General features: G+C 38.2%; 1 protein-coding gene across 1 annotated transcript in view; it reads right to left on the bottom strand.

Annotated features, from left to right (window-relative positions):
* RANBP17 (RAN binding protein 17) overlaps nucleotides 1–25,472 on the bottom strand; it is a gene marked incomplete at both ends in the record, with an annotated part of 158,590 nt that overhangs the window by 24,430 nt on the left and 108,688 nt on the right. The window contains 5 exons of the mRNA XM_082006378.1: nucleotides 207–373; nucleotides 6,965–7,103; nucleotides 8,291–8,505; nucleotides 18,364–18,446; nucleotides 20,950–21,057. Of these exons, the coding sequence (XP_081862504.1) occupies nucleotides 207–373; nucleotides 6,965–7,103; nucleotides 8,291–8,505; nucleotides 18,364–18,446; nucleotides 20,950–21,057 (712 nt within the window). The remainder of the gene's footprint in view (nucleotides 1–206; nucleotides 374–6,964; nucleotides 7,104–8,290; nucleotides 8,506–18,363; nucleotides 18,447–20,949; nucleotides 21,058–25,472) is intronic.

Here is a 25,472-nt window from a genome sequence, read left to right on the forward strand (position 1 = left end):
ACATTTTTCAGTATGACCAAAAAAAAAAAATCTTCCGTCTTTGGTTGTCATGAGAACACAGCTGAAGCTACTCAGGGTTGCACACCAGCGAAGGGAGGTTTCTTCCATTACTAAATGGCCAATGCTACCCTGACTTTCAGTACCACAAAAGATCAGGAATATTCAGAAATGTAGTAATACCCCACAAGAAAAGACTGCTCATTCACCTGCTGTAGAACTTCTGGGTTCTGCTGCATGAAATGAAGCAATCTCTGTCCATCCTGCGAAATCTCTCTACATCTTAGAGTCTTCTTGCCTTCTTTAGCGAGGTGCTTGAAGAGGTAGGTGACAATGTAGTCTAAACTAGCGCAACAGCTGGAGGAGACAATTGTATCTGTGTAAAAAATGAAAGAGTGTGGAAATTGTTTCCATAAAAGAAAAATTAATAATGACATTTTATAGTACTTGGAGAGCTCAACTTTAACAATCTCTTTGACATTAGGGTAATCGATACATTGACAAGTCTATTTTTTGATACATGAGTGGACTAGCTTTGAAGACTGCTTTTATTAACACACAGCAGTATTAAACCGTTGGTTTTCAGTAACTGGATAGCTCCATGTACTAAAGATCCTACGAACTCCACTGAACTTCATTCACAACAGTATGAATGCAGCCGCCCCTCTGCGTACTGGGAAGCGCAGGATGAGGGTTGGCATTTTACTGGTGTTCAGCTTCACATTCAGAAGGCTCCAGATTCCTGGAAACTAAAAGTCTGTTTTGATCTGCTTACTGAAAAGGCAAGGTTAATCAAATAGAGCCGTCGTCCAGGTTTTTCTCAAGTAGTATTTCACAATGTTTCTCTGCCCCAAATAGCTTAGAATCAATGTCGGGTGACAGACAATGAACAAGGGCCCTTAAAGGCAATAAAAGGGTGATCACAGAACAGCCAGTTAGTCATTTTGCTTAACAACTAATAATTCAAGTAGGTTGTAGTACATTAAATACGGCTGGCAACAACATAGCAGCAGTCACTACCAAACACTTCATAAATGTCCCCAAAACTGAAAGTCATGACAGCAAAGGAGGATACTGTCAAAAATCAGAAGCAAAAGCCACTTCATATCTTTACTTACTGCTTCTAAAAGTAAGGGAGATTAAAAGCTTAAACCTATTTGCAGAGTAAATACGTCTGTCTGATTTATGTAAGTTATTTTGTTGCTAGGTGTTGCCTGCTGTGCCGCTGCTGCGAGAGAGGATTCTGCTCGCTTCCATCCCTCAGCACGACGGTACCAGCGTACTGGTCCTTGGTTCTCACGCACGCTCCTCTCGCCTTCCTTTGAGAACAGCGGTGCAGCCTTCCTTCCCGCTGCCGTCTCCTTCTGGCCTGACACTGGAGGTACTCCTTGGCCCCAAGACTGGTGGCTTGTGACTGAGACTCTCACAAATGTGCTCCGGCTCTGTAATCCCAGTTCCTCCCAGCTCCGGCTCTGTAATCCCGGCCAGAGCCACACGTTTCCACACCCGCCGGTCCCTCGCGATACCAACACCAACTGAAGCTCCTCAGACACGTGCAGCAGTTTAACCTGCTGGGTGCAAGGTTTAGCCCTAGCTGATATTCTCTGCAATTTCTTTCAAACGTCAGATCCAAGTGAGTGGAGCATTTAGGACTCCATCCTGTTGCCACTGACTTCAGCTAGAACTTGTCTAGGCCTTTTACAGTTCACAGTATTTATTTTAGATGGGCCACTGGAGTAAGGGATGTGTGGGGGTTGCAAAAAGAATTAAACTGTTAAAATGCTCATTCTGAGGGAAAAGGGATTCGAAGGATCCAATTAAATGTACCTTGAATTCTTTAAACTATGCTAATTTGGAGGCCTGCCAACCTTGCAGTGTTCATTTAAACACATCCCTCTAGACACTGAAGTATTTTGATCTGTGTCTGTTTAACTCCTTAAGCTCTGCGCTGACACTATTAACCCTTTGCATTCTAAGAACAAACTGTATTTTGCTAAGAAGTTTTGCTATGTTTTGAAGTAATCACTGAGGAAACATTTACAGGCTAGAAAGATGCAAGTGGTCTCCTAAGACCTGATCTTCCAAAGCAACCAGCTGACTCAGCAGCAGCAGGAGTTAAGAGCGATCTAACAGCTCAGAGATGAGCTGGAGCATCTCAACTTTGTCTGGACTGGACCAGTGAGCTTCCTCGGACTGAATTCAACAGGGCAGGATGTTAAGATACGTTGCCGGAACAAAGCTGAGTTCAAAGTTATGAGTCTTGCCAAAGTAAAGACCGCAGAACCTGGCACTCATCGTGTTCTCAACCAAAACAGCCCTGCATATAAACTAGAAACGCAATTCATGGTGGAATTGAATCACCATCAATAACAACGAGTGAGAGATTTGAAAATACATATTTCATAGGAGGGCTCTGCTGTATTTCTAAACCAGTGCTTAACTCTATTTCTTTTTAAATTGAATAATACAAAGTAAATCACTATCATCAGTTTACAAAACAGCAGTAGTTCTAAACATGCTGATACTGTACAAGTAGATATTTTACATTCGACAGTAAGTGATTTTAGCAGAACAGCAGACAGGTCTATGCTATCATTTGCTCATGAGAATCTGATACGAGTGTTAAGAGCTACTTAAATTTGCCCATAACTATATATCAAATATGCTTCCCTATGCTCATTTTTCCTTTTGATTGCAAGGATATAACAGACAGGGAGCGTCAAGCAAACTCCCTTGAATGACTCTTCTGGGCATGTGGAACCTTGTGCTGGAGCAGAATAGCGTTCTCACTAAATCTTAGTGAGACAAGCCAGCCAACTGAATAAATAGAACAACCAAGAGCAACAAGGAGCTACCAGTTCTGTATGGACAGAAGAAACGGATGGAGAAAACAGAATAAAGATAGAATAATAAAAGAAACTGAGATAAAAGCTTGGGATAACCAGGAAAAATGCAGCGAAACCACATTTCTCATTTCTGGTCGACTCAGCTCTCTCACCTGTGAACCAATTAATCATTTGGATCACAAAGCAAGCAGGCTGTGGTTACAGAAAGTGCCAAAACCAGCTCCATGTGTGTCAGCATGTATCCCGTAACAGTTCAGTCATTTTGTCAAACAAAACTCTGGACGTGCTAGTGAGGCAGGTGCTGGTGGTGGGCAGGGGACAAGGACAATGACATGGGTCACCACCACATTCAGCTAGATCTTTCGGTTTCTTCTTCGCCACTATGCATTCATTTCATGTTTTGGGGGCTAACTTTATATGCGCTTTTTTAGTATCTGTGTGTTTGTCCTTTATGTAGGAAATTCCAGTCAGACATTAGCTCAAGTAACTGGAAGTTGAGCGTGTTTGTTATAATAGGTTATATTATTTCAAAAAAGCCAACAAAATCCCCAAACAACCTGAGGATGTCTTTTGGTCTCAACAATATGACAACAGCATACTGAAGGGGAATTATTTTTCAACAGTTTAATGACATTGCTGCATCTCTGCACATTAAAAGATTTTGTTTTGTTTTTCACATAAAGGCAAGGAGAGGGAGTTAAGTGGTATTTTCCCTGTCCATCAGTTGCTTACAGTTCAATACTGGCATTATTTGCCTTCGAGACTAAACCTGGAAAGTAAATGGATTTAGCAATTTAACATCTAAATTAGGCAGCAAGACAGAAAAAATGTTTTACTTTTTTCTCAATGAATAGCATACTATACTATTAATCATATGAGAATTAGAAAAGCTTTGCAGAGATTAGTGACAACATGCCAGCCAGACTACATTAAAGGGCTCTGATCCACTGAGTCAGCTGTGAAAAAGCCAGGTAAACACTTTAGAAGAGAACTATTGGAGTGTTTATCCTCGCAATAAAAGCTTAGATGAGGACTTCCATTATAGCTGATTTACAGCTAGGCGCTTCTGAAGGAATACATATTCTTTCACAGTGTTTATAAAGCGTGGAATCAAGCAAGGTATTTACTCAGCAACAGAAGGAACACTCCTCAGAAATAAGAATTTGGGGAATGTTTATCCTACAGCTGACAACAATGAGAGTCTCAAAGGTTTCACGAATGTAAAGGGAGTAGAGAAAAAAGCCAGATGCTTTTTTTTTCTGTGAAAGAGAAGTGATCTCCTGGTATTTAATTTTTAAAATAAAAAGACAGCTATTTCATTTTTATAAACATTTCTGAAAATGACTTGTATGTTCTAATCAGTTTAAAACACAATTCCCCCTCAGATGGCTTATAGCCCTGAGCCCTACTATTCTGAGATGTTCTTGTGGCTATGATATCATTCAGTGAAAAAGGCAATGCTTGGATCTACTTACCCATTTTCCAAGGGCAGAAGGATGTATGTGACCAAGTAACACATAAGAAATAAATTTGTATTTCACTGTCTGACAATTGGTAATGCCCCAAATACCAAAGTTTTACAGGTGATAAAACATTTAGAAGAATGACTCGTAAGAAAATGCAGTGACAGGTAACTAACTCTTGAAATTATTAAAAATAAATAAATAAATAGCTATAAACTGACCAAACAGTAGTTCATCTGGACATATCATCATGAGACTATGGAAAATTATTAATTTCCCTACAAAAATAAACCTTCTTGAAGACAAATGAGGAATCTGAATGCTGACATCAATATCAATGCTTGATACATGCAGCATTAAGAAACATGGTATTAAGGAGAAATAATCACTTTATGATTTTAACATGAAAGGTAAAAAAAAACCAACATTTTCCATCTGACTAATCATGGAAAGAAAGCAGTACTTTTAATGTGCAAGAGAGATTAGGGGGCTGCACAGGCATTTGGACAGAATAAAAAATTGTTTTGGAAAGGTATAGAATGCAAGTGGAAAATGCAGGAAAAATACCAGTGGGATCCTAGAGGTGGTGGCAGAAACCAAATGGGACCATCCTCCAAGTCTAAAACAGGGTCAACATCAGACAGGTTCCTTAAGACCTTGTCCAGTATCTGGAAATATCTCAGAGGATGGAGATTCCACATCCAATCTGGGCAATAGGGAAACAGCCAGGTCTTACTGACAGGCAGACAGATTTGGCAAGTCTCAAAGATGGAAAAACTATTTGAGTTTGGAGGAATCAGAGCAAAGAAAGGCAAAAATGAACACACAAGTGGGAATAATAGCTTTTGATGGACTGCATCAAGCCTTCAGTGAAGTCGGGTGAAGTTAAAAAAATCCTACACACTTTGTTGTAGTCTCATATGTTTGTATTTATTTTAGGTACTTTAAGAACTTTAAGATGAGCTGAAGGAGAGTGTTGGCTAAGCAAATCTATGGTTTATGAAATATGAAAAAAAGGGAGCTGTTAAAATTTTTATTGATACTATTGCAGAGCATCAGCAATTCCACCAAATAGAAGTTTTCTTAGAAAACATCTATGTTCCTAAAAATTACTTATTCTTCATGATTAAACTCCTAGACGCTTAACTCGCATACTTTTCTTGTCTCCCCCCTGCCCCTTGAGTGAGAGCACAACACTTTTTGAAAGGGGAAAATAAACATGACACAATGAAAGCTGAAGCTTATATGGCTTTTACATCTTCTTCCCTCTCTTTACATGAATTCAAACTGGGTTTTAAAGAGATGGTTAAAGTAAACTTGGTATGCTAGTGAAAATGAAAATATGAAAATTATCAAAATTAATATAACCAATACCTCAAATGGAAAAGATGTAATGTGGAGTGATAACAGAGATCAGGAACATGGCTTGCTAAGCTGGTAGCTGTCAGTCAAGCTACCATTCAGTACAAGATATCCCTTTGCAAACGAACAACAGGCAGACTCCCAGCAGAACCAGCCCATAGGCAGAAAGTGCTGTACCACCAGTGCAGGTGACAAAGCACTCAAAATATCTGGGAGAAGATAGATTTCAGCATTATACAATAAAATGACCTGAATACTTCTTTACTACTGTTGTTTAGCTATTCACTACCTATTTTCTCTCTAAGAGTAGTTTCCCTCTTGCAGAAAAAACTGCTGAATGGGTTTAACATAGCAAATGCTTTGTGAGTCTCGGTGCATTCATACATTCCTGTGGGGCTTGACTGACACTTGGCGGTAATGAGAAACGCCAGCTATTATAGAGTAACATCTATACACGCTAATGTTATACTTTTTTCTTCCTCCTTAATAAGCACCTTAATCAATAAATACTACTGTTAAGGTTTGAAGAGCTTCTCAGTCAAAAACTATGTAAATGCATGGCATTCCTAGGTGACGGTGATCAGAGTGTAACTGCATGATTTATTTTTTCTTTCCCCAAGTGCCCAGTCTCCTCCTCTATACTCCAAATGACTTTAGGCTACCAGCCCACTCCCCCTAACCCCCAAATGTCTGGACAGTCATCTGATTAAAAAAGCATAAAATAAACCACGCAAGAGAATTAAATGAACTGCAGTCAGACTGCTGTATTTTTATCGTTACTCCAAGTATGCTTGTGTTATACTGATTCTCCTCAGAAGTATATACAGGAAGTACTGAATAGCTAGTTTCTTTTTTCCATGCATAAAGATACCTTTAGATTTCTCAAATCATATCACAGCTATGCAGAACAAGCATTATTTATACAACAGCTATGTTGATCAAATAAAAACAAAACCCCACAGGTTCCTGTACACATTTTAATACCTTTTACTTCTGAATAACAAATGTGTGACTTTTCACTACTATCCTAGTGGAGGCACATTAATGATTTGAACAATTCTGGCCTGTAAGAAAAGACAGTTTAAAAATACTATCTGTAAAAAAAAAAAAAAAACCAAAAAAACCCACTTAGCTCCATTAACCGAAACGGTCACATTCTTAAAATGTTCAAAAGCCAGCATCTTTCATTGTCACTTGATATTCATTTTTCAAGATACACAGGAATGTGCTGCTTTGAAAATCCTAAATATCTAAATACTTGAAATCTTTCTTTAGCTGAATGTAAGTAGTTCTTACCTACTGCAGTAAGTCCTTCAGATATTGAGGTAAGAATATAGATTAGGACACGAGGTTCTAAACTGGTAATGAAACTCATATGATCTTGGGTCAGACACTCCAAAAGCGGGTAGTAAGACTGGCTTAGTTTTCGGTATTGCTGAAAAAAGAGTACACATTCATAGTAAGTATAGATATTACCATTGACTAATACTAACAACATTAACAGATGATAGAAGAATGATCTTACAGTTTTTATGATGCGATACATTCTAATTTAGCCACTGAACCAGAATATTTACAGAGACAAAATATTTTTTTGTCTTTGGTAGATTTCAACTTTTCAAATTTACCATAGGATATAAACTCACTATTAGTTTAAAATAAGATCAGGATAATACAATAATGCTCTCGTGCTTTGACATTCTACATGGCTATCAGTCTAGTAAAAGCAGTATAGCATTCTGTCCAGGGTGCCAGTTTGACAGGATTACGGCCCATATCTTACCTTCTGCAGGAAATCTTGTAAGTTTTATCACAGATTTCCCCCAAATCATCTGAGAGACGGACATTTTTGGGGTTTAAGCGAGGTCCTTTAACAGGCTCTGGGCAGGCAAAGGCACTTGCTTGAACGCACTGGCTCAATCAGCAGATTACTCTTAAAGACTCTTATTTAGGGCATTTATTGTTGGATGGCTAGGAGTGTGCCAAATATGCACACTTCACTATACAACCAATACATCAATTTTAACTGAGAGCAACTTTTCCGTTCCAAGGACTTTATTTATGTGGCAGGCATAAATCTGGGTATTAACCATCTTTAACTATCCTGAATTTGTCTCTTCCTGCAAGAAAATGACAGTTTTGAACTGAAGTGTCCTGAAGAAAATGTCACAGTTCAAATTTAGGCCGATACTGCACAAGATATATTGTCTTCCCACAGAGAAGAGGGAACATGGTATACTTTAAAATTAAAGTTTTAAATTTTATGGGGAATACACAGTGACAATTTACAGATTGAAGCTAATTGCAGAGCGGCTGAATATGTGAGGATGTTTTACAGGGCATGCGAGCAACCTAATGGGTTTGCAAGTACAGAAAGGAACAAAATTTTGCATTTCTCTTTCACGACAAGCCTAGTGAAAATTCTGGAAAAGCTCCTGTTTCACATGGCAGGTCCATCATACCTGTCTTTTAGATGCTACTACATAAATAAATTCAAGTGATTGAAATGAAAACTGCATTTGAGCTGTTCTAGATCCCTCTGTCTCATTATAACAATACAAAGCCTGTGGTGGTGTTATTTCATATTTCACGTAAAGACTCCCAAGATGAGTAATTGCTTACTAGCAAGTCACTGTGGGATACTGAAAGCAGCATTTTGACAAAGGCCTGAAGTACATTGTCAAAGTGGTTGTCCCCGTACAACTTGAAGACGCCAAAGCTGACATAATTTCCACATAAGGCAGATTTGAGTGCAGAGTAACAGATGGAAATGCCCTTGAGTTTCAACGGATAAACCTGATCTTTTGACAAAGTCCCAAGAGAGAGGATCTGATTACCTGTTTTCATAAAAAGAAAGAAAGAAAGAAAGAAACTTACATAAGCAGCTGCAAATCTAAAATATTTTGATGGCACTATCTAAACTTGTTTTTTGTCTTTATTTTCACTACTATTCGGAAGAAAAATTTTTTCTGCATTTGATGTAAAAGATCTGTTAAGTAAGCATGACTAAAGCTTAAATGCCACCAGGGAATTAGTATGCACAATTAAAAATATAAGCTATGGAATTGCTGTCATTGATAGACCCAGTCATGGTCTGGCTGTACATCAGCATGAATTCCTTAATCTGAACAGAGTTGCAACACATGGTTTTATAGCTTCTCATGCTGCAGCAAAGCCGGGTTTTGATCCATTACCATGACGGTCTCTTGGGACAGTTGCTGATATATACACGCACTAAATATATCCCTCAGAAAACAAATATGTCCATTACAAAAGCCTCTATTTTACCAGTCACAGATGGGAATGACTTTTTAATTAAAATCCATGTCTATAATGTAAAAATAACAGCTAACTGTAAATATTTGCTGTTGCTATTAACAGGCGATAGTGACTTTTGGATCCACTGTGCAGCAGTGCAGTAGATCCCGCTGCAATCCTCTATACAAATCTGATTATTCATAAGGCCTCATCACCAAGTTTTCTAAGTATCTTGTAATAATTTAATGCTCATCTTCACAGGACCCCAGAGTAAGTTTGTCTTCATGACAATTTTTTTTTTTTTAACCTGAAGTAATTAATGAAAGTGAGCTCAAAAATAGTAGAATGAACACAGCAAAGATTGAAGTACTTCAGTTCTACCATGAAGTAGCCTTACTAGGTTGACCTCATCTGACGTTGACCTTGGCAAGCTTGGCCTGCACAAAACCCAAGTACCAATTCTTTACTTTGTAACTACGGATCATTCTTGGTGATTTTAACTAGAGGAAAGTAACACAAAACCATACGTTTTAAAAAGCATTCCTACAAAGAGAAGCACAATAGTCGATACAGATCAGACGCTTCGCTCGTTTGCTTTCAGCGTCTAACCTAGCTGTCATGGCTATGACGACAACTTGGAGCAAGGAGCAATGAGTGAACTGTACATTAACTATTCACAACCCCAAACATTGCCAGTTGAGGGAGGTAGTTATGACAACTCAGTTTTGCTTTTATAATAGGCAATTAAAAAAATGCCCCTTAAAACTTGCCCGAGATCACACAGATCTCATAGATTGCGTAGTCCTGTTTAATACATATTGAGGCCTAATATTAAACTGGGCCTGTCTCCTTGCAGGTCTCCTTTCTACCCATGCAAACTTCCACCTGCAAATCATGTACCTGCCTTATTTTAATTGTTTCTCTTAATGTTATTGATTACCCACAATAAGGAATTTACATCATACAACTAGAAAATGAGGGGGAAAACCTTGTTTCTAAACACCCAACGCATCAAAAGATCACCCACTTGATATCCTTTAATGCAAAGAGGGAAAGGCGTGTTTAAAAGATTAATGTTGTTCACCACTTCTAGCAAGTACATGGCAATTTATCCATCAGGTTGTAAAGGAAAAGTAGATTTACAAAAAAAGACTGTGAGTATGATCAGGGATTGCTTAGAAGCAGTAACTGGGGTCTGTAAGAAGCGGGAATGTCATCACTAGAATTATGGAAGGTAGGAGAAGAATCAAATATTTATCTAGGAAAGATGATCACTTACAATAAAAATCAAGCCCTCTTAATTAAAAAAAATTTTTTTTAAATGAATGAAAATAGAGACTGGTTTTGATCGTGTAAACGGTCATATGAGTACCTCTACAACCCCAAATGCCGTAGTCATGAACACAGTGTTAACTGGGGAAGAGGGCACAGTTCCAGTGACTGCTACTGCATAGAAATTAATTCCAAATGGTGTTAAATCTCTGTTACGCTAAAAATGACCAGGATCCAAAAGATCCTCTTTGAAAAGTAAAACATAGCAGGAAAAGAAGAATGTCTTCTACTGTGCCTGCATATTCATTTACTGTCATACTTTACATTACTAAGAAATTACATTTACATAAAATTAAAGATAAGCTCCATTTAGCCAAAGATATCCCAGCCAGGTCACCTTAATTAACATTAATCTTTTTGACAAGGCCTAGTCCAGTTACTGAGAAGAGCAGTAAATCTCAAATTCTGTGGAAAAAAATAAAACAAAATACCAAATTCTGTCTGTGAGAAAAAGCAGGGAGGTGCACACTGTTTTTGAAAGCCACTATGTAAACAGTGTATGACTCTTAGCGCAAAAGCAAGACAAAAAGGTAAGTGTGCTGTAAGCTAACATTATCTGGTCTTCACGATTAAATTCTCGGCTGAAAAGCTCTACTTCAATAACACAAATATGTATCAGAAATAAGCAAAGTTCTTGATCCCAGAAAGTAACAGCCTTGAGTTTATAGCTGCGCTCTCCAAGGACAACATCGTGAAATCCTAGGTCCTTCAAGTACTCGGTGTAATATGCAACAACAGATGGAAAGAGCTTAGTAGTTGTCAACGAGGCACTTACATACTTAATATGGAAATTAATTGGAAGACGACGGAAAAACTAGAATGATGAGGAAAGAAGTTGAAAAAACCCGAGGAATCCCTTAGCCTGGGAACATGAATTCTAGGAGGTATCCACTAGCACTGATCTATCATTTTTATTCCTTCGGCAGAAAAAAAAAAATCACCCTATAATTGAAACTTTAAATCCATTGATCAGCATAAAGCACTCAGTATAGGAAGGCACAACCCCTGCTCCCTCACGCTGCCTTCACCCCGGGCAGGCATGGCAGGAGACAAATTCGGTGCCCATCCCTTCTAATGAAAACACTGAGAAGAATTTGCGTCTAGTGCAAGATTAAAAGCTGCTTTTTGCCAAGTGGACAGAGTCCACCGAGAACTGTTCAGTGTTCATGGACTCATTTTAAAAGGGCCTAAGAGTGGGAACAGCCGATTTCAAATTAGCAGCAGAGGTGAAAGACCACGCGGTGCCTGTTACCAACGCCCCGAGCCATCAGCCTGTGATTCAAGGGATGCAGTGCTGGAACAAAGACTAGTGTTTTAGCATTAGTTATTGAAAAAAAATATGAAGTACGGTGCTATGCCTGACTAGAGAAAAAAAAGAATGATCTACTTGTAACATTTAGCAGGAGCTTCAGGGGAATATTTTTACACACCATGGATACTACTGAACATAAACTAATTTACTGAGGTACTTGGAATCAGGTCAAGAACAACTCCTCAGCTACTGCGGATATGCTTACATTTATAATCCCTGTAGCGAAGGACCAAAATACAATTTTATAAACCCTATTGTTAAAAGAAACAATTTAAAGAAATTAAAACAACAGAAAAGTGACCTTTGACATGCTAAATTTGAAAATTGTGTTTGAAATTCATAGCTCCTGTCAAAATGAAAACTCTGCAGAGACTAATCAGTGACGTTTCAGTGTTACTACTGAGTTAAAAACCAAATTTAAAAAAACCCAACTTGCACCAATTTCTTCTTGTTTGGGGAGGAATTGTACCATACAATCTTAAAAAATACGAACTTTCAAAATTCTCAGTAATTTCTTTTAATACAACTTTTTTCCCTGCATTTGACAGCAAGGTCACTTAGAAAAATTATAAACTCTCTGAGCCTCAGAGATGATACAAAATTCTGACAGGAATAAGAAAAGGATTTTTAAAGACATTGGGTGGAACTGCTAGATAAGAAATAAGGGCTTGAATTTGGCTGCCAATTTAAGCATTTCGTTACCGCAAGACTCCTTAGTACAAAACCGAAGGAGCTGCAAGAAAAAAAGGCATGTGTACACAGAGGGGGAATACAAAGCCGGCTACAAAAAACCCAAAGTGGGATGCTCTGACCGAAGCTAACACCAGCATGGCTCGGAATCCCACAGGCAATATGCACCAGAGCTTCTGCACAGCTCATTCCCTCACTCCCTCCCAGATGCGGGAGCACGTCAGGACAGGCAGCTTCCCTTTCAGTTCTCCTCCTTAATTGCCTTTACAGTAGAAGCTATAATACAAAAATGATTTCCTTATGGCTGAGTTTCATTTAAGCAGGGCTTGTTCTAGATTTCAGTCCAATAAGTGCTATGTATAACAATACAACTAAATCATGTTTTAACATGTGTGAATTAGATGAAGATTAAAAAAAAGACTTTGAGATTAAACAAAGGTTGTGAAAATTAATCACATTTATAGAGAAAAAAGTGGTTTTTTGCCTCTTCCCCTTTCCTATTTTTATTATTCACCACTGCCCCATAAAGATGGTTTTGAAAGTATGCTTCCCAGGCATTCAGAATGCCAGGGCAGTATAGAGAAGTGGCCATATATAGAAAACGGACGGAAAACATGAATCATGAAGATGAGAGCGAGCTTCGAAAACTAATTTTTTTAAGCTTCCACAACAACAAAACATGCGTAAAACCTCTCAAATCAGCACAACGAGCATGCATCGCGCCAAGATAAATTTGCCAAAAGAAACCCATTATGAAAGCTGAGTCAGTAATGAAGAGCAATATATTCTGGAACCACTATTGCAAAAGAGAGGAGGGCAGACCAATGGCAACCGAGACTGGTGAGCATTCAACTTCTAAGCTAAGCTGCTGATTAAAAATACCTGTTCCACAGCAAGAATCACTTTAACCAGAATTTTGCAGAAGAACTGTTATCTTATGAAGTTGCTGGCACTGAATGGATTACCACACTAAGTTTTGAAATACATGCTCAAGAAGCAATTTAAAGCTCATTAGAAATAATTGTGTCTGGCTACTGGAAAATGTGGTAAAATTTAATCCACATCCAAATGCTACCTGGGCTGTGAGAACAGGAAATTGTTTTGTGCTACTGTGGCTAACCTCATCGCTGACCTTCAGCAGTAACTGCTACAACAGCTGAAAGCTGAAGCAAAATTAAAAACTTACATCAAAGTATATCATGACAGAATGTAGATAAATAAAAACAGCATATTGAAAATATTATTTTTATGTCAGTCTCCTATAATGAAAGGGAAGAGGTTTACGAAAATGTAAAGAAACCACAAAACCAAAATAGATAGTCCCAAGATGCATAGAAACATCATTCCTTTACAACTGGGAGTTCAAAAACACACAGTAAGGAGACTTGTAGATACAGAATTAAAAGTGAAATATATTGGGGATGAAGAATGGCGGATTATACTATTGCAACTCCTTTCAATTTTTTCCTCTCCGTTGTTTCTTTTAAATCACTTTATCACTCAGTCAGACTGGCTCTAGCCATAATGGACAAGACACCACCCCTTGCCAAGCAGCCGCAGAGTCCTAACAAGGATAATTGACTATCTAAGTGCTTTTTGCATCCCGCGCCAGGCTTTACATCTTCTGAACATATAGCACTTGTAAAGACATCTTAGAAATGCCTTCAGAAGTGTTATTGGTATCAGTGATAAATGAGCAGAAGGGACAGGACACGCTAGTACTAACCTAATCGCAAAGCTGGATCTGTTAAGCAGAATTAAGCGCTCACTGAGGTGCCAATTTTAGAAAATGCAAAGAATTCATATTTTAAATTTTATTCAGTCACAACTGAAGATGCTTAGCATATCCTGAAAACGGGCATTTTGGATTTTCTTCTGCTTTGCACTCAAACGTATGAAATCACTATATGCCACTCTAGAGGAGAAAAGAGTATATGCTTTAGTCTGGAATTAAAGACATTTCAGCATCCATACTCACAAGCGTTCACATACGTTCACACCTCAGAAACACAGTTCTACCCTTTCCTTCCCCCTTTTATTTTTAGCCCAAGCACAGATCTTAACAGTGCATATAGATAGTAAATGGAGGTACCACTCTGACACAAACGGACATCACAAACTTTGGCAAAATTTAAGTTGGAAAGAAAGCGACATGCTAGGTTACCAGACGTTTGTTTCAAAAAGTTATTCCCATGTAAACAAGAGTACAGGGTTTAGACAAAACAAATCCACACATAAATTCTTAATTATTCTTCATCACCTGAAGAAGGCCGTATTTGCAAAGTATCTGTGTGTTATCCAAAAGTGCTTTGATCAGTGTAGTCCAGACTTAGCAAAACATCAGCATTTTGTCAGTAACCACCAGAGCACTGTGCTCTGATGTTGGCCAGAAGAATCACCCAATGCCACCTCACTTCAGTTACTAACTCTTTCTCTAAGTGTTGACAGAAGAGAGATGTATTCCAGCTCATATTTTTATGTTCCTATAGGTTTATATTGCAAAGACGACTCCCAGAGGACCTAAGCCATAACTTGGAAATTTTCATGTTTAGTTTGGTGCAAGGGAAATTTCTGAAAATAATACTTTTACTAGCTATTTCTGTACATTGTTACAAGTGAGAGAGAAGAGGGAAAAGTGCTGTCCTAAAACAAATTTAAATTTCACTTACCAAGGGAAGTACAATACAATTAAGCCAAATTTTCATTTATTGTTTGTATCATATATTCTTGTAAGAGAGAGGAGCAACCAGGTGAGGCTGCACTGTCTGCAGGAGAGAGACGATTGCTGCCGAGCTACAGGAAAGGAAACTCTGACTGTCCAGGGCATGGCAAGGAGGAGAGGTGAGGGGTAATGAGCAGAGTTGGAAGCCCACACAGGGATTGCCAAGAGAAGCAAAGGCTGTCAGACCTCCAGGTGATGGACAGAAGAACTTCTCAGGGATGAGAGGAGGCTGGGCGGAGTTTATGGCAACTCACTTGGTCAATGGGATTAACTGAAACCAAGACTGAAAGGAAGGATCTTCCCACCAAGACAGTGTGTCATGTCATCACTTTGTGTTTCTCTTCGTTTAAAAAGGCAATTATTATCATTTACATTTCAATAAAATCTATCTTGAGTTTCAAGTATCTTTTTGATCAACTTTGGGGAGCTACTGTAAGCTGCAGGCATATACAAGAGGTTTGGCTGACTTGGTACAGTAAATGAACATATTCTGTCTCTTGTCATCTCTTGGCATTTACTGTGTGTCCTATTTTTTCCTCTAATGCTCCAGCCATAAAATCATGCTGAATGTGAGGATCTCAACTGTTTTCAGAGTTTTAAAGTTACTAGCGGTAATGGTACAGCAGAAAACTTGAAAACTGAATCCAAGGCATGCACGTCTTCATCCTTTTAACTGAATCACACAATTTTTCAGAATATGGTGCTGGAAACATTGCTCACAAACACCAAAGTGAATTTTATGATCATCACTTAGTTTACTCGTTTATTTTTTCCCCAGATGTCTGCCAAGATTACATATGCTTAAAAGACAAATACACTTCCAAAAAAAAGGTCATGGAGTATTATGGGTTAAAGTTTTCCTTAAAAGCGCAATTTAGGTATTAAGATTTTCAGGAAGGCATTTGAAATTAATGCAAATTTCCTCAATATAGATATTTTTAGAAATATCTGTATGCTCAAAAGATCATACGTAACTAAAGTAATGAATCCTTACAACACATTTCCAGAAGAGTTCTATCTTTCTGTACACTGGAATGGAAATCTCATAAACTAGTAACCGGCAATAAAAGCTAAAAATGTGAACAGCAATTATTCAAAGCTCATTAATTGCCGTATCTTGAAATACTTATAGTGGGCAGTGAAACTTTCCCAGACTGTAAGCCAGTGACCACTTCAGAAATAGCTGCCGCAATTTGAAATAGCGCTAGTTTAGGATGTTTGTTACCGTGCCCGCAGCTGAGCCACGGTGATGGCCGGGCCAGCGCTGCCCATCTGTGCCAGTGCAGAGCCAGCTGGATTATCTGAAATCTCTGCCCTAAGGGGCCAATTCAGCCGACTGCACTGGGAGCTCTTTCATGCTGACTTTGCAGCGAGTCCAGTCCCAGAATAAATATTGGCAGTGACTCACAGAAAAGAAAGCCTCAACGATTCACACCTAAGTCGTGGAAAGATCCCTGATGGGACCATTTCAGGCACCAATGACGACGTGAGTGTTTTTTAAAAGCAAAATGACAAAAAAACCAAACATAAGATATATTGAGCAGAGGCTTTCTCCCACATCTACGTCTTTCCTCCACTTTTAGTTGATAGGTGATTTCAAATTTTTCGTTTGGAGGACGTTAAGAACAGTTCTCCTCTTAAACCTGTGTTGAGTAAAATATCATCCTCCCGCAGGAAAGACACAAAAGAGAAGCCTGAGAGAAAGCTCTTATGGTCATTTCACTTCTTTCTATGGCACACATCTCCAAGTAGATGCCACACATCCCTAAATGTCTTTCACATAAATTATCAAAGAGGGTTACAGGTGTTTGGACACAGGCTTCAACAGGCTCTATGGCTCCACTGCTTAGTTTTAAATCTTAAATTTGCACTGCCCTGAAGTTTCCTTTTACGCTGCACAATTAAATTGTAGCATGATCCAGAAGCGTTGTCTGGTCCTTATGTGCAAGAGCTGCCAATACTTTAGGGCTGAGAATTTTATGAACTTTGCATACACACCATAAAAGCTGCAACTGAAAGCAAAAGGTTCCTTTGCAAAGTGTTTTTTAGGCATGAATTAGGAATGAAGCAGGTTGAAACCAACTAGCGTGGCTTAGTCAGCAAGGTTTAGAAACCTGCTGCCAACAACTGACATGAATGGATGCCCAACAATATGGTTATGTTTTTCAGAAGTGCAGAAAAGATGGTGAAGGCTGACTGAAAAAAAAAAAAAAAAAAAATTAAAAAGGGAAATATAACTGCAGTGGGGTTAGGTACCATAAGACAAGTGGTTCTGAAGCCTCATCATGACTACACTTGATTTTTTTTTTTTTAAATCATGAAAAGAAAGCTTACAACACTTAAGTGCAAAGGCTAACAGAAATTGAGTAGCAAAATCTAAAAGTTTACCTTTTATCTTTTCGTACATGGAAAACCTTACTTTTATTTTGCTTAATTGTTCTAACAAATTTACTTAAGAACATGGCTGAAAAAATGTGCTAGCTTACCATATGGTATATTTGAAAAAGAAACACAAAAATTATTTTGCAAGGAGTAAGAGTTACTTGGGTGTAATTTTTTTCTGTCATAAATAAATGCTTTATGCATTCTGCATATACTGTTTCCATGCCCAGCAGATCAAATGCAAAATTACACTTGAAGTTTCTTACACAGGCAGCTATGTTCCAGTTTCCAGACCGAAAAAGCAGCCTGAATGCAGTAAAAGCAAATTTGATGCACCAATTTTCCTTCTTTAAAAGTAACAGAACATTTATGCCTCTTCCTATTTACACAAACTACAAATGAGGTTGCTCTACAAAAACCCGATAATGTTCCTTTCAAAATATTCAGACAGCAAAATTGTAAGCTACTAAGTCAGCTGGAGTGTAATATAAACTGCTGGTGTCAAAGACCTGTTGCAGCTGCATGCATGAGTGGGCGCAGTAAAATGGAGCAACTTATTATAAACACTTTTAACAGCGCTCTAGAGTAAAGCTGTTATGGTCCTACTATGTTTTGGAACTGGTGGAATATAATTTGAATTTGATTTTATATCAACCCACACCTATCAATCAGTAGCCTAGATCAAATACCTCATGAGTATTTGTATCTTTGCTGAAAGACATTTACAGTTGCTAGAAGACAGCTATTCAAGTTAAAAAAGTGATACAAGCAAAAAGTTGCTGCATGAATGAACCCTGGTCTATGAAAGTAAATGAGCTCCCAAGGTTTGCCACGTAAGCTCTGCACTTTACAAAGGGATGATACTGGCTGTTACACATTACGGTCCTGCTACATATTCCACAAATCCATCAGTGCTCAGCAATATGAACTAACAGGAGTTTCATATCACAAGACAGGCAAAAAAATTACACTACAGAGGAAATGTTAATGAATACCTACCATAGGTACAAATCATTTTACTGGCTTCTCTGAAGAGAAGAATTCCATTTGGAGAGGATACATCAAAATTTAAACGCTGCGACCTAAAAAATAACAGCAAAAATATTCAGATGGTCATCGAAGCAGAAAACTGCAATGGGTTCATTCCTAAAACAAAAAAAAATTTGCTGATTACAAAGCACAATTATTTGATAAATTAACTCTAGCTTTCAGTCCAATGGTATACAACTTAGTTACCTAAATAGGTTGCCAAAGAAACAATCCTATGACAAAAGACAGAACAATTTTAACCAGAAAAGGTGACCAAACGATACATACGCAGCTTTCAGTGACCTATGAACATCTTGTGCCCGTATACTGTTCAGAAGAATGCTACAGAGGCTCCATAATCCAAGCCGTTAGGCTAACTTTTACCCTGGTTCTGCATCTGTACAGCTTTTAAAAATAAACTAATCCCCACTTATTCTGCTACGTAAAACCCGTGGCAATCCCAAGCCCGTTCTCCAGGTGTGAAGTGAAACATGCTTTTTATGAACATTCAGACCCGAAGGAGATTGCACCACGCTGTCTTCCCTGATGCGCATGTACTACCAAAGCCAGGAAGAAACACTTCGTTCCCAATCTGGAAACGCAAGAGAATCCTTGCCAAAGTCCATGTTGCATCTTTCCAGTTTGTCTTTGTGATAAAGAAGCCTAACTGCTACTTCAGGCCTAAGAGTTGACTTCGAAACTTGAAGCTGACTCGAGACCTATGTCTTAAGCTTCTAAGTAACTAGCAAAACTCACCCTTAGTGTTTATCTGGACTGAAAGGGAAAGGAGTCATCACTGAGTGATGTAAACCAGAGTATCCCCTGGCTGACCTGTCTGGTAGTCATCCACTTCTGATGACATGTGGAGTCCCCATCACAGTGACAGCAGAAGGCATCCTTCTTTGCTGCCAGTCCAGGTTTTTGTTGCCCGAGTCCCTATTTGCAGGGTTCTTTGCTGCGAACTCTGGAGTAAATCTGGGCGTGTACGAATGACTACAACGTGCCTTGTATAAAATATTTATGTATTCCATATGCACAAAATGGTAACGGCTGGCAAAAAACCCCAAACCCAAACCAGCACATCTTCTCAATATCAGAGTGGCATAATGCATAACCTGATACTCCGGAACATATTTTAACCATGTCAAAGTATATTGTATAATGCATTCTAACCTGTAAAAGCTAATGCGGTACACAACTCGTGAAAAAACACCGTCCCAGATGATGTTTTCTAAAGGGAACAAGGCAGATTTTCTGAATACCGATCGGTAGAAGAATAACATGAATATGGAGAGTAGCTTGAAGAGCTGTCTTTTGCATAAGATTTATTGTTCCAGTTCCTCTTTGCTTTTGTTTACTGATTAGAGTTCTGTGTTTATGCTTTAACAATCTCCTCCTTGAAATAACTTGCAGCACTATTACAGTATACTGCTTGTGCATGACATCATGAATAAAAATATGTTACACTTTTCCAGCAATTTATTATACTACCACCAGGATAAAAGACATAATTAGCCTAAACAAACCAAAGAGGGAGTCACAGCAAGCAAGTCAACACAAACAAGAAACAGGGATCTCTGCCTTAAGGCTTGGGTAGCCATTCAGGGATTAAGTGCACATCATACACGCTAGCGCTTGACTGGCAGCCAGGTCTGAACTTTAAGGCACCAATTTCCTGTCACTAGATTAAACTAAATAAGTTTTTTTCAAATTTCAAATACTTCAACTTTTTTCCCTGTAAGTTCGATTTGCAAGGCAAAATGAGAAACAATGAGAACACATACTTCTTTGCTCAAAACTCTTAATTACTTTGGCCATGAAGATACCCAGTACAGAGACTTTAACTATCTATTTTTCATTTTAAAATCTTTTTTTTTTTCCTTTGGGCAGTACACTAAGTATTCTAAGTGTAATGGTAATTTCCCAAAATAAATTGTTCTGTTACTTGTGGTAAAACAGGAATTTCATTCTAACTACTGCAATGTCAAGTATTGAAATAACCTCCCAGAATCACTCTGAGGACTTTTTGGTTAGCCCACAGAGAAGATTTTAGACACGCTGATTATAAATATTGCTGTATTAGATACCATTCGTTCCTATTTTGGCTGGAAGAGTCTGAGTTGCAAAAGAAACTGTAAAGGGAGCTGCGGTTTTTACAGGCACATATGTATGCTGCTTGGCTTAAGGCAAAAATTCAGCCTGCAGCAAATCTTGACATCAGACAGTTTTCTGATATTTAATTATAGAGTCAGTATTTATCCCTTGTTAAAGCATACACTTCCACTAACACTGAATATAAAAATCACAGTAGTCTCTCATATATACTCCTGTAATTAATCCTTACCAGCTGATTTTGTAACATCTACCATTTTGGTAAAACAATACAATGACACTGAAAGCTGAGCTCCGCTTGTGAATTTTGTTCCAAAATACAAAAGTAGCAGTCGTAAAGTCAGAGTCAGACACCACAGGGATAGGCAAAACACAGAAAGACAGAACAGAGAACGCATACCTCTGCAGTATTCATCACTTCTCATCACTTCATGTGCTTCTTACCTGTTTTGCATGAATTCTGCCATCAGCTTCAAGATAGGGGTTGTACACGCAGGTTCGCGATACCACAGTTCAATAGCTCTTTGCAGAACAGAAATGTATGCAGGGTATCTTCACCAAAACGAGTTAAAGAGTATACTGATAACAACTTGCAAAACAACTTCCCCTAAAACTGCACTACACCGTTAGGTGGGTGGGCCAGATACAGACCTTGGCAGCTCATTCTGACAGAGGCACTGCCAGAACCTGTAAATTTAAGCAAGCCTCTGCTTAGAAGACTAAATCCTTTGGAAACATTAATGGTTAAGTGGGAAATAGTTAATATACCAGAGCTGTAAAGGAGGAAAATGAAAGCACTTTGTATATGTGAAGCTAACCTGTAAGTACCTATATGAAAATGAGCTTGGATTTTTAATGAATGGCCTAAGTCACAAAGAGCAGTTTAATTTAAGACCACCACAAATATACATGTTAGCAAATCCTGGGCCCTAAATTTCAGTGCCACCTCATATATATTTGCTATATAAATGGTTGGGAATAATCTGATTGTAACACATTGCTTCCAGAGCATTCAAGAAGAGAACTCAGCCAAACTGTGTGGGGGAGACCTGCGAAGTTAGACATCTAAGAACTCTTTCAGGAGAGCTGTTTGCCCGTCAGTAGCCAAAAGATGCCCGTTCTTTTCAAGCAGCATTTAGAAGAATGCAATACAGGAAAAAATAAGTTTAGTAGTCTCTGCAATGTAACTTAAAAAAGATCTCAGGAGTTACTGGCTGTATCAAAATATTTCATGCAATGATTTGATACAAAGCTGACCCCTAGTTTTCCCAACGTGCTGAAAAAAAGAGTTTATTTGGGTAAGAATGCAGACTGGTAAATGGAAGAGAGGTAGCACAGCTTGACTGGCGAAGAATTCTGTGATTCTGTGGATTAAAGTGTTTTTTATATTGACCCAAGAGTTTTTTACTATACCATTTGCTATTAAAACTTGATATAGCTAATCTAGTAAATGGTTTTGTTTAACAATAAACTTATTTTTATTTTTTAACTTTGTTTCACATCATCTAATTCTGCTTTATTTAACCACATGAGAAATAGTGATTATTCTTAGGAAAATGCTATTGCTTATTCCAACAATAAAGGCAACTATTGCGAATCTTCCGAAGTCGACTACAGGCCAAGCACTGAACACGGGCCTGTGAAATAAAAGTCTGAAATACATAAAGGTTTCCATGCCTCTAGGACATGCGGACAGAGTCATGTCTCCGTTCGCTACAGCCCTTCTGGCGGAGGCTAAAGCCGTCAGACGCAGCACTGCTGCTGAATGACAGCGCTGCGCGGGCAGATGGAAGGCACTCTGGCTACTGCTGTCTGTCTGAGGCATCTAAAGACTTGTGCATTTTTGCTGCCAGCTGCTTGAGGCACTGCAGGCATAAAACCATATATAGCGGAAGAGGCTGACATGTGAAATGTACTTTTAGACCTTATTTCTCATTCCTTTATGGGGTTCTTTACATTTTAGATCAGACAAACTAGAGTTAAACATACCATGGAGAGTTATCCAGCAATAAACTGGATTTAAATTCATTTCCTACTTGCTTACAATATCCTGTAAGATGGCACAGACGATCCATGCCATCTCATACCTTTAAAAATTCACTAATACTAGTTCCATTTTTTCTGAGGTGGACTTCCAAGCCAACTTGCTCTCAGCTGAGGATGGTCAATATTCTCAAAATGCAGCAGATGACATGTAAGGTGCAGAACTGAACTGTGCTATTAATCCTCCTCAGTCATGCCTCTTCCTTAGCCTTCCGACGAGCCTCAGGTACACCAAAAAGGGAGATGGTGCAATGCTGCAAAGCCCCGCTGACGAATTCTGTGAGGTAGAAAGCAATTGCCTTTTCAGATTTCATGGTGAAGAGAGTAACTTGACAGCCAAACGCTACCACCAAAATGTAAGTCAGCAGTAGATATACGATTAGTGATCTTAATTATAAAACTTAAGCATTGAGTCCGCATTCATTGACAAGGAAAGACTGGAGACTATAGGCAAATTTTATAAAAGCTAGGGTCAACAGAAAGGCTTTGAATTTTTTTTTTTCTGTTAATAAATCCAATAAAGTGGAATAAATTGGTTTTATACAGAATATTATTTTTATGTGTTTTTAACCACAAGTTTCGATGAATCTGGCTAATTAATGAACTTAACCTGACCAGTCAGTTCAAGCTCAAAGGAATTCAAACTGCAAAATACGTTGCTGAGGTTTGAATCAATGCAACTGGCAATAACAGCTATTACAAAGAGATTACCAATCAGGTAGCCTTGTTTCACAGAAAATGTGTTCTCTTGTGATGAGGAAACTTCAATCCCTACAGCTGGTTGTTGGGCTGTCGAGTTTGTACCTAATCCTGAATCCTTAAAACATGTAAACTTAAAAAATCAGTTCTTCAAAAATAGATTAATTTTCAACAAGCCATCTTAGTGCTGCACGTGGTTTTATTTTGTTAAGAAATAAAATATGAATTTGGGTAAATATGTAACGATGGTAGTTTGGGGAAAAGATCATTTTACTTGTTCTAGTGATTCAAATCTGAAGCAGCATATGATCAGTCATCCAAGTATCTAGGTCAACTGGAACATTTAAGCGACCACTAGATAAAAACATCTCAATGGCAGATGACTTTTCTATACATTTAGTGTCTGATGTATCTCTACACATAGATATTTTTATATAGGCAATTTCACATAGCACACAATGTATATGTGTGCTTATCTAGCTGACTGCAACTGTGAGTCAACATAATAATTTAATTCTTGTAACCCATTTTCCTACTGCAACCTTCTTCTTTAACAGACAACAGAAGTCATTAAATACCGAGAATCAACTGGGAGGAACATAGAAAAAATAGTCTATGGGTTACCATCTAACTGTAAGAAACACTAAATGAAAGCAACAAAAAAAGGGGATATTACCCCGAACTCATAATTCAATCTCCACGGACGTATCTGACTGCGAGACCAAGGACTTTAGACTACAGTCTGGTATTAGTATGGAAAAAAACAGATTAAACATTCAACATCTTATCCAGGCAGTCTTGAAGTAAATAGCAGAATGAAAGACATAAGGAGAATCACAACTGTTAAGAAAAGCAAGTTTTGATTCTACTCAAATTGGTATACCGATTTTTTCGGGCCACACCTGCATGTTCAGGACCGACCCGCAGATTACATAGACCACATTATGAATACAAAAGGCAAATAAACTTTCCAAAGCTCTGGTACTGGAATCATCATTGACAGCTTGACATATCAATATTTCAGGAAGAATAAATGACTTTCATATCCAGGGTTTTTTTTTTTTTTTTGTTTTGTTTTGTTTTGTTTGTTTGTGTGACTTTTTTTTTTTTTCATCTTTCATTACCGGATACTTTGGGAAGATGCTACACTTTACACCTGAAGCTGCTTAAAATATTTGGAAATATTTTAATGAAGTCTTTTGAGAGATCACCTAATACAACTTTAGAACAAATTTTACTATTATTATAAGTATTTTCTCTTCATCCCTTGCCAGAGGAAAACTATAAATCTTGTCTCAGCTGAATGAACACCATTTATCATATTCATTTTCTTGTCAATACAATTATGAAAAGCCTTTGGCCTTTTTCCAAGGAGCCTGATTTGCTAGAGAAACTCAATTAGTATAAGCAAGCCTGCTACAAAACAGCCCTATTTGGCAATCTAGTGCAGCTTCAGCATACCTGACGATTCACCTCTAAACCATGATCCTAATAACTCAATCATAATGGTAAAATACAAGATACGACACTGTCCCCTGTGCCTGCCCCCCCCCCCCCGGCCCGAAAGGTCTTAAAAGAAATTATTTCTGCTCATTTTTGCCATCTACTGGACAAAACTTAAATCCTAAACATTGCCATCAGGAAAAAAAAGAAGGCAAGAATCTCTCAGGTGAGAGATTACCACGTGTAAAACCGTTGTTTTCTTACGGACAGGGCTTAGACCCAAAATATCTCCTGCAATCACTTGAAAAGGTTATCAATACATTTTTCTACCAACGATTTACAAGCGACCGCTTCCGACAGTCTTCAATACAGAACAAACATCATCTTAGAGTATATTAAAAGCTCAGCCTTTTATCCCATGCCTCTTTATATTGTTTACTTATTGAACAAACGCAAGTAAATCAGATTTATTTGGGCTAATATACTGTATTTGCCATTTTCAGCACTGAAATACTAGGGCTTCAAACAGAATAAAATCTCTTTGAAAAACAACTTTTCTTTGCTATTAAAGCCATTTTCTGATTATATATTTGAAACTACAACAGAAATATATTAGTCAAAGGATATTTAAATTTTATGTGATAAAACTGGCATCTGACCATCCCTTCTCCTCCCATTTACCTTTCTGTCTTTATATACAGTAAATAGTTGCGATAATAGCAGCCTATTCTGCTATAATGCTGTGGATCAATACCTGGATGAAGCTGGACTCAGCCAAATGA

The sequence above is a fragment of the Phaethon aethereus genome (assembly GCF_964289735.1).
Source record: "Phaethon aethereus genome assembly, chromosome: 14".
In the NCBI taxonomy this organism is placed as follows: domain Eukaryota; kingdom Metazoa; phylum Chordata; class Aves; order Phaethontiformes; family Phaethontidae; genus Phaethon; species Phaethon aethereus.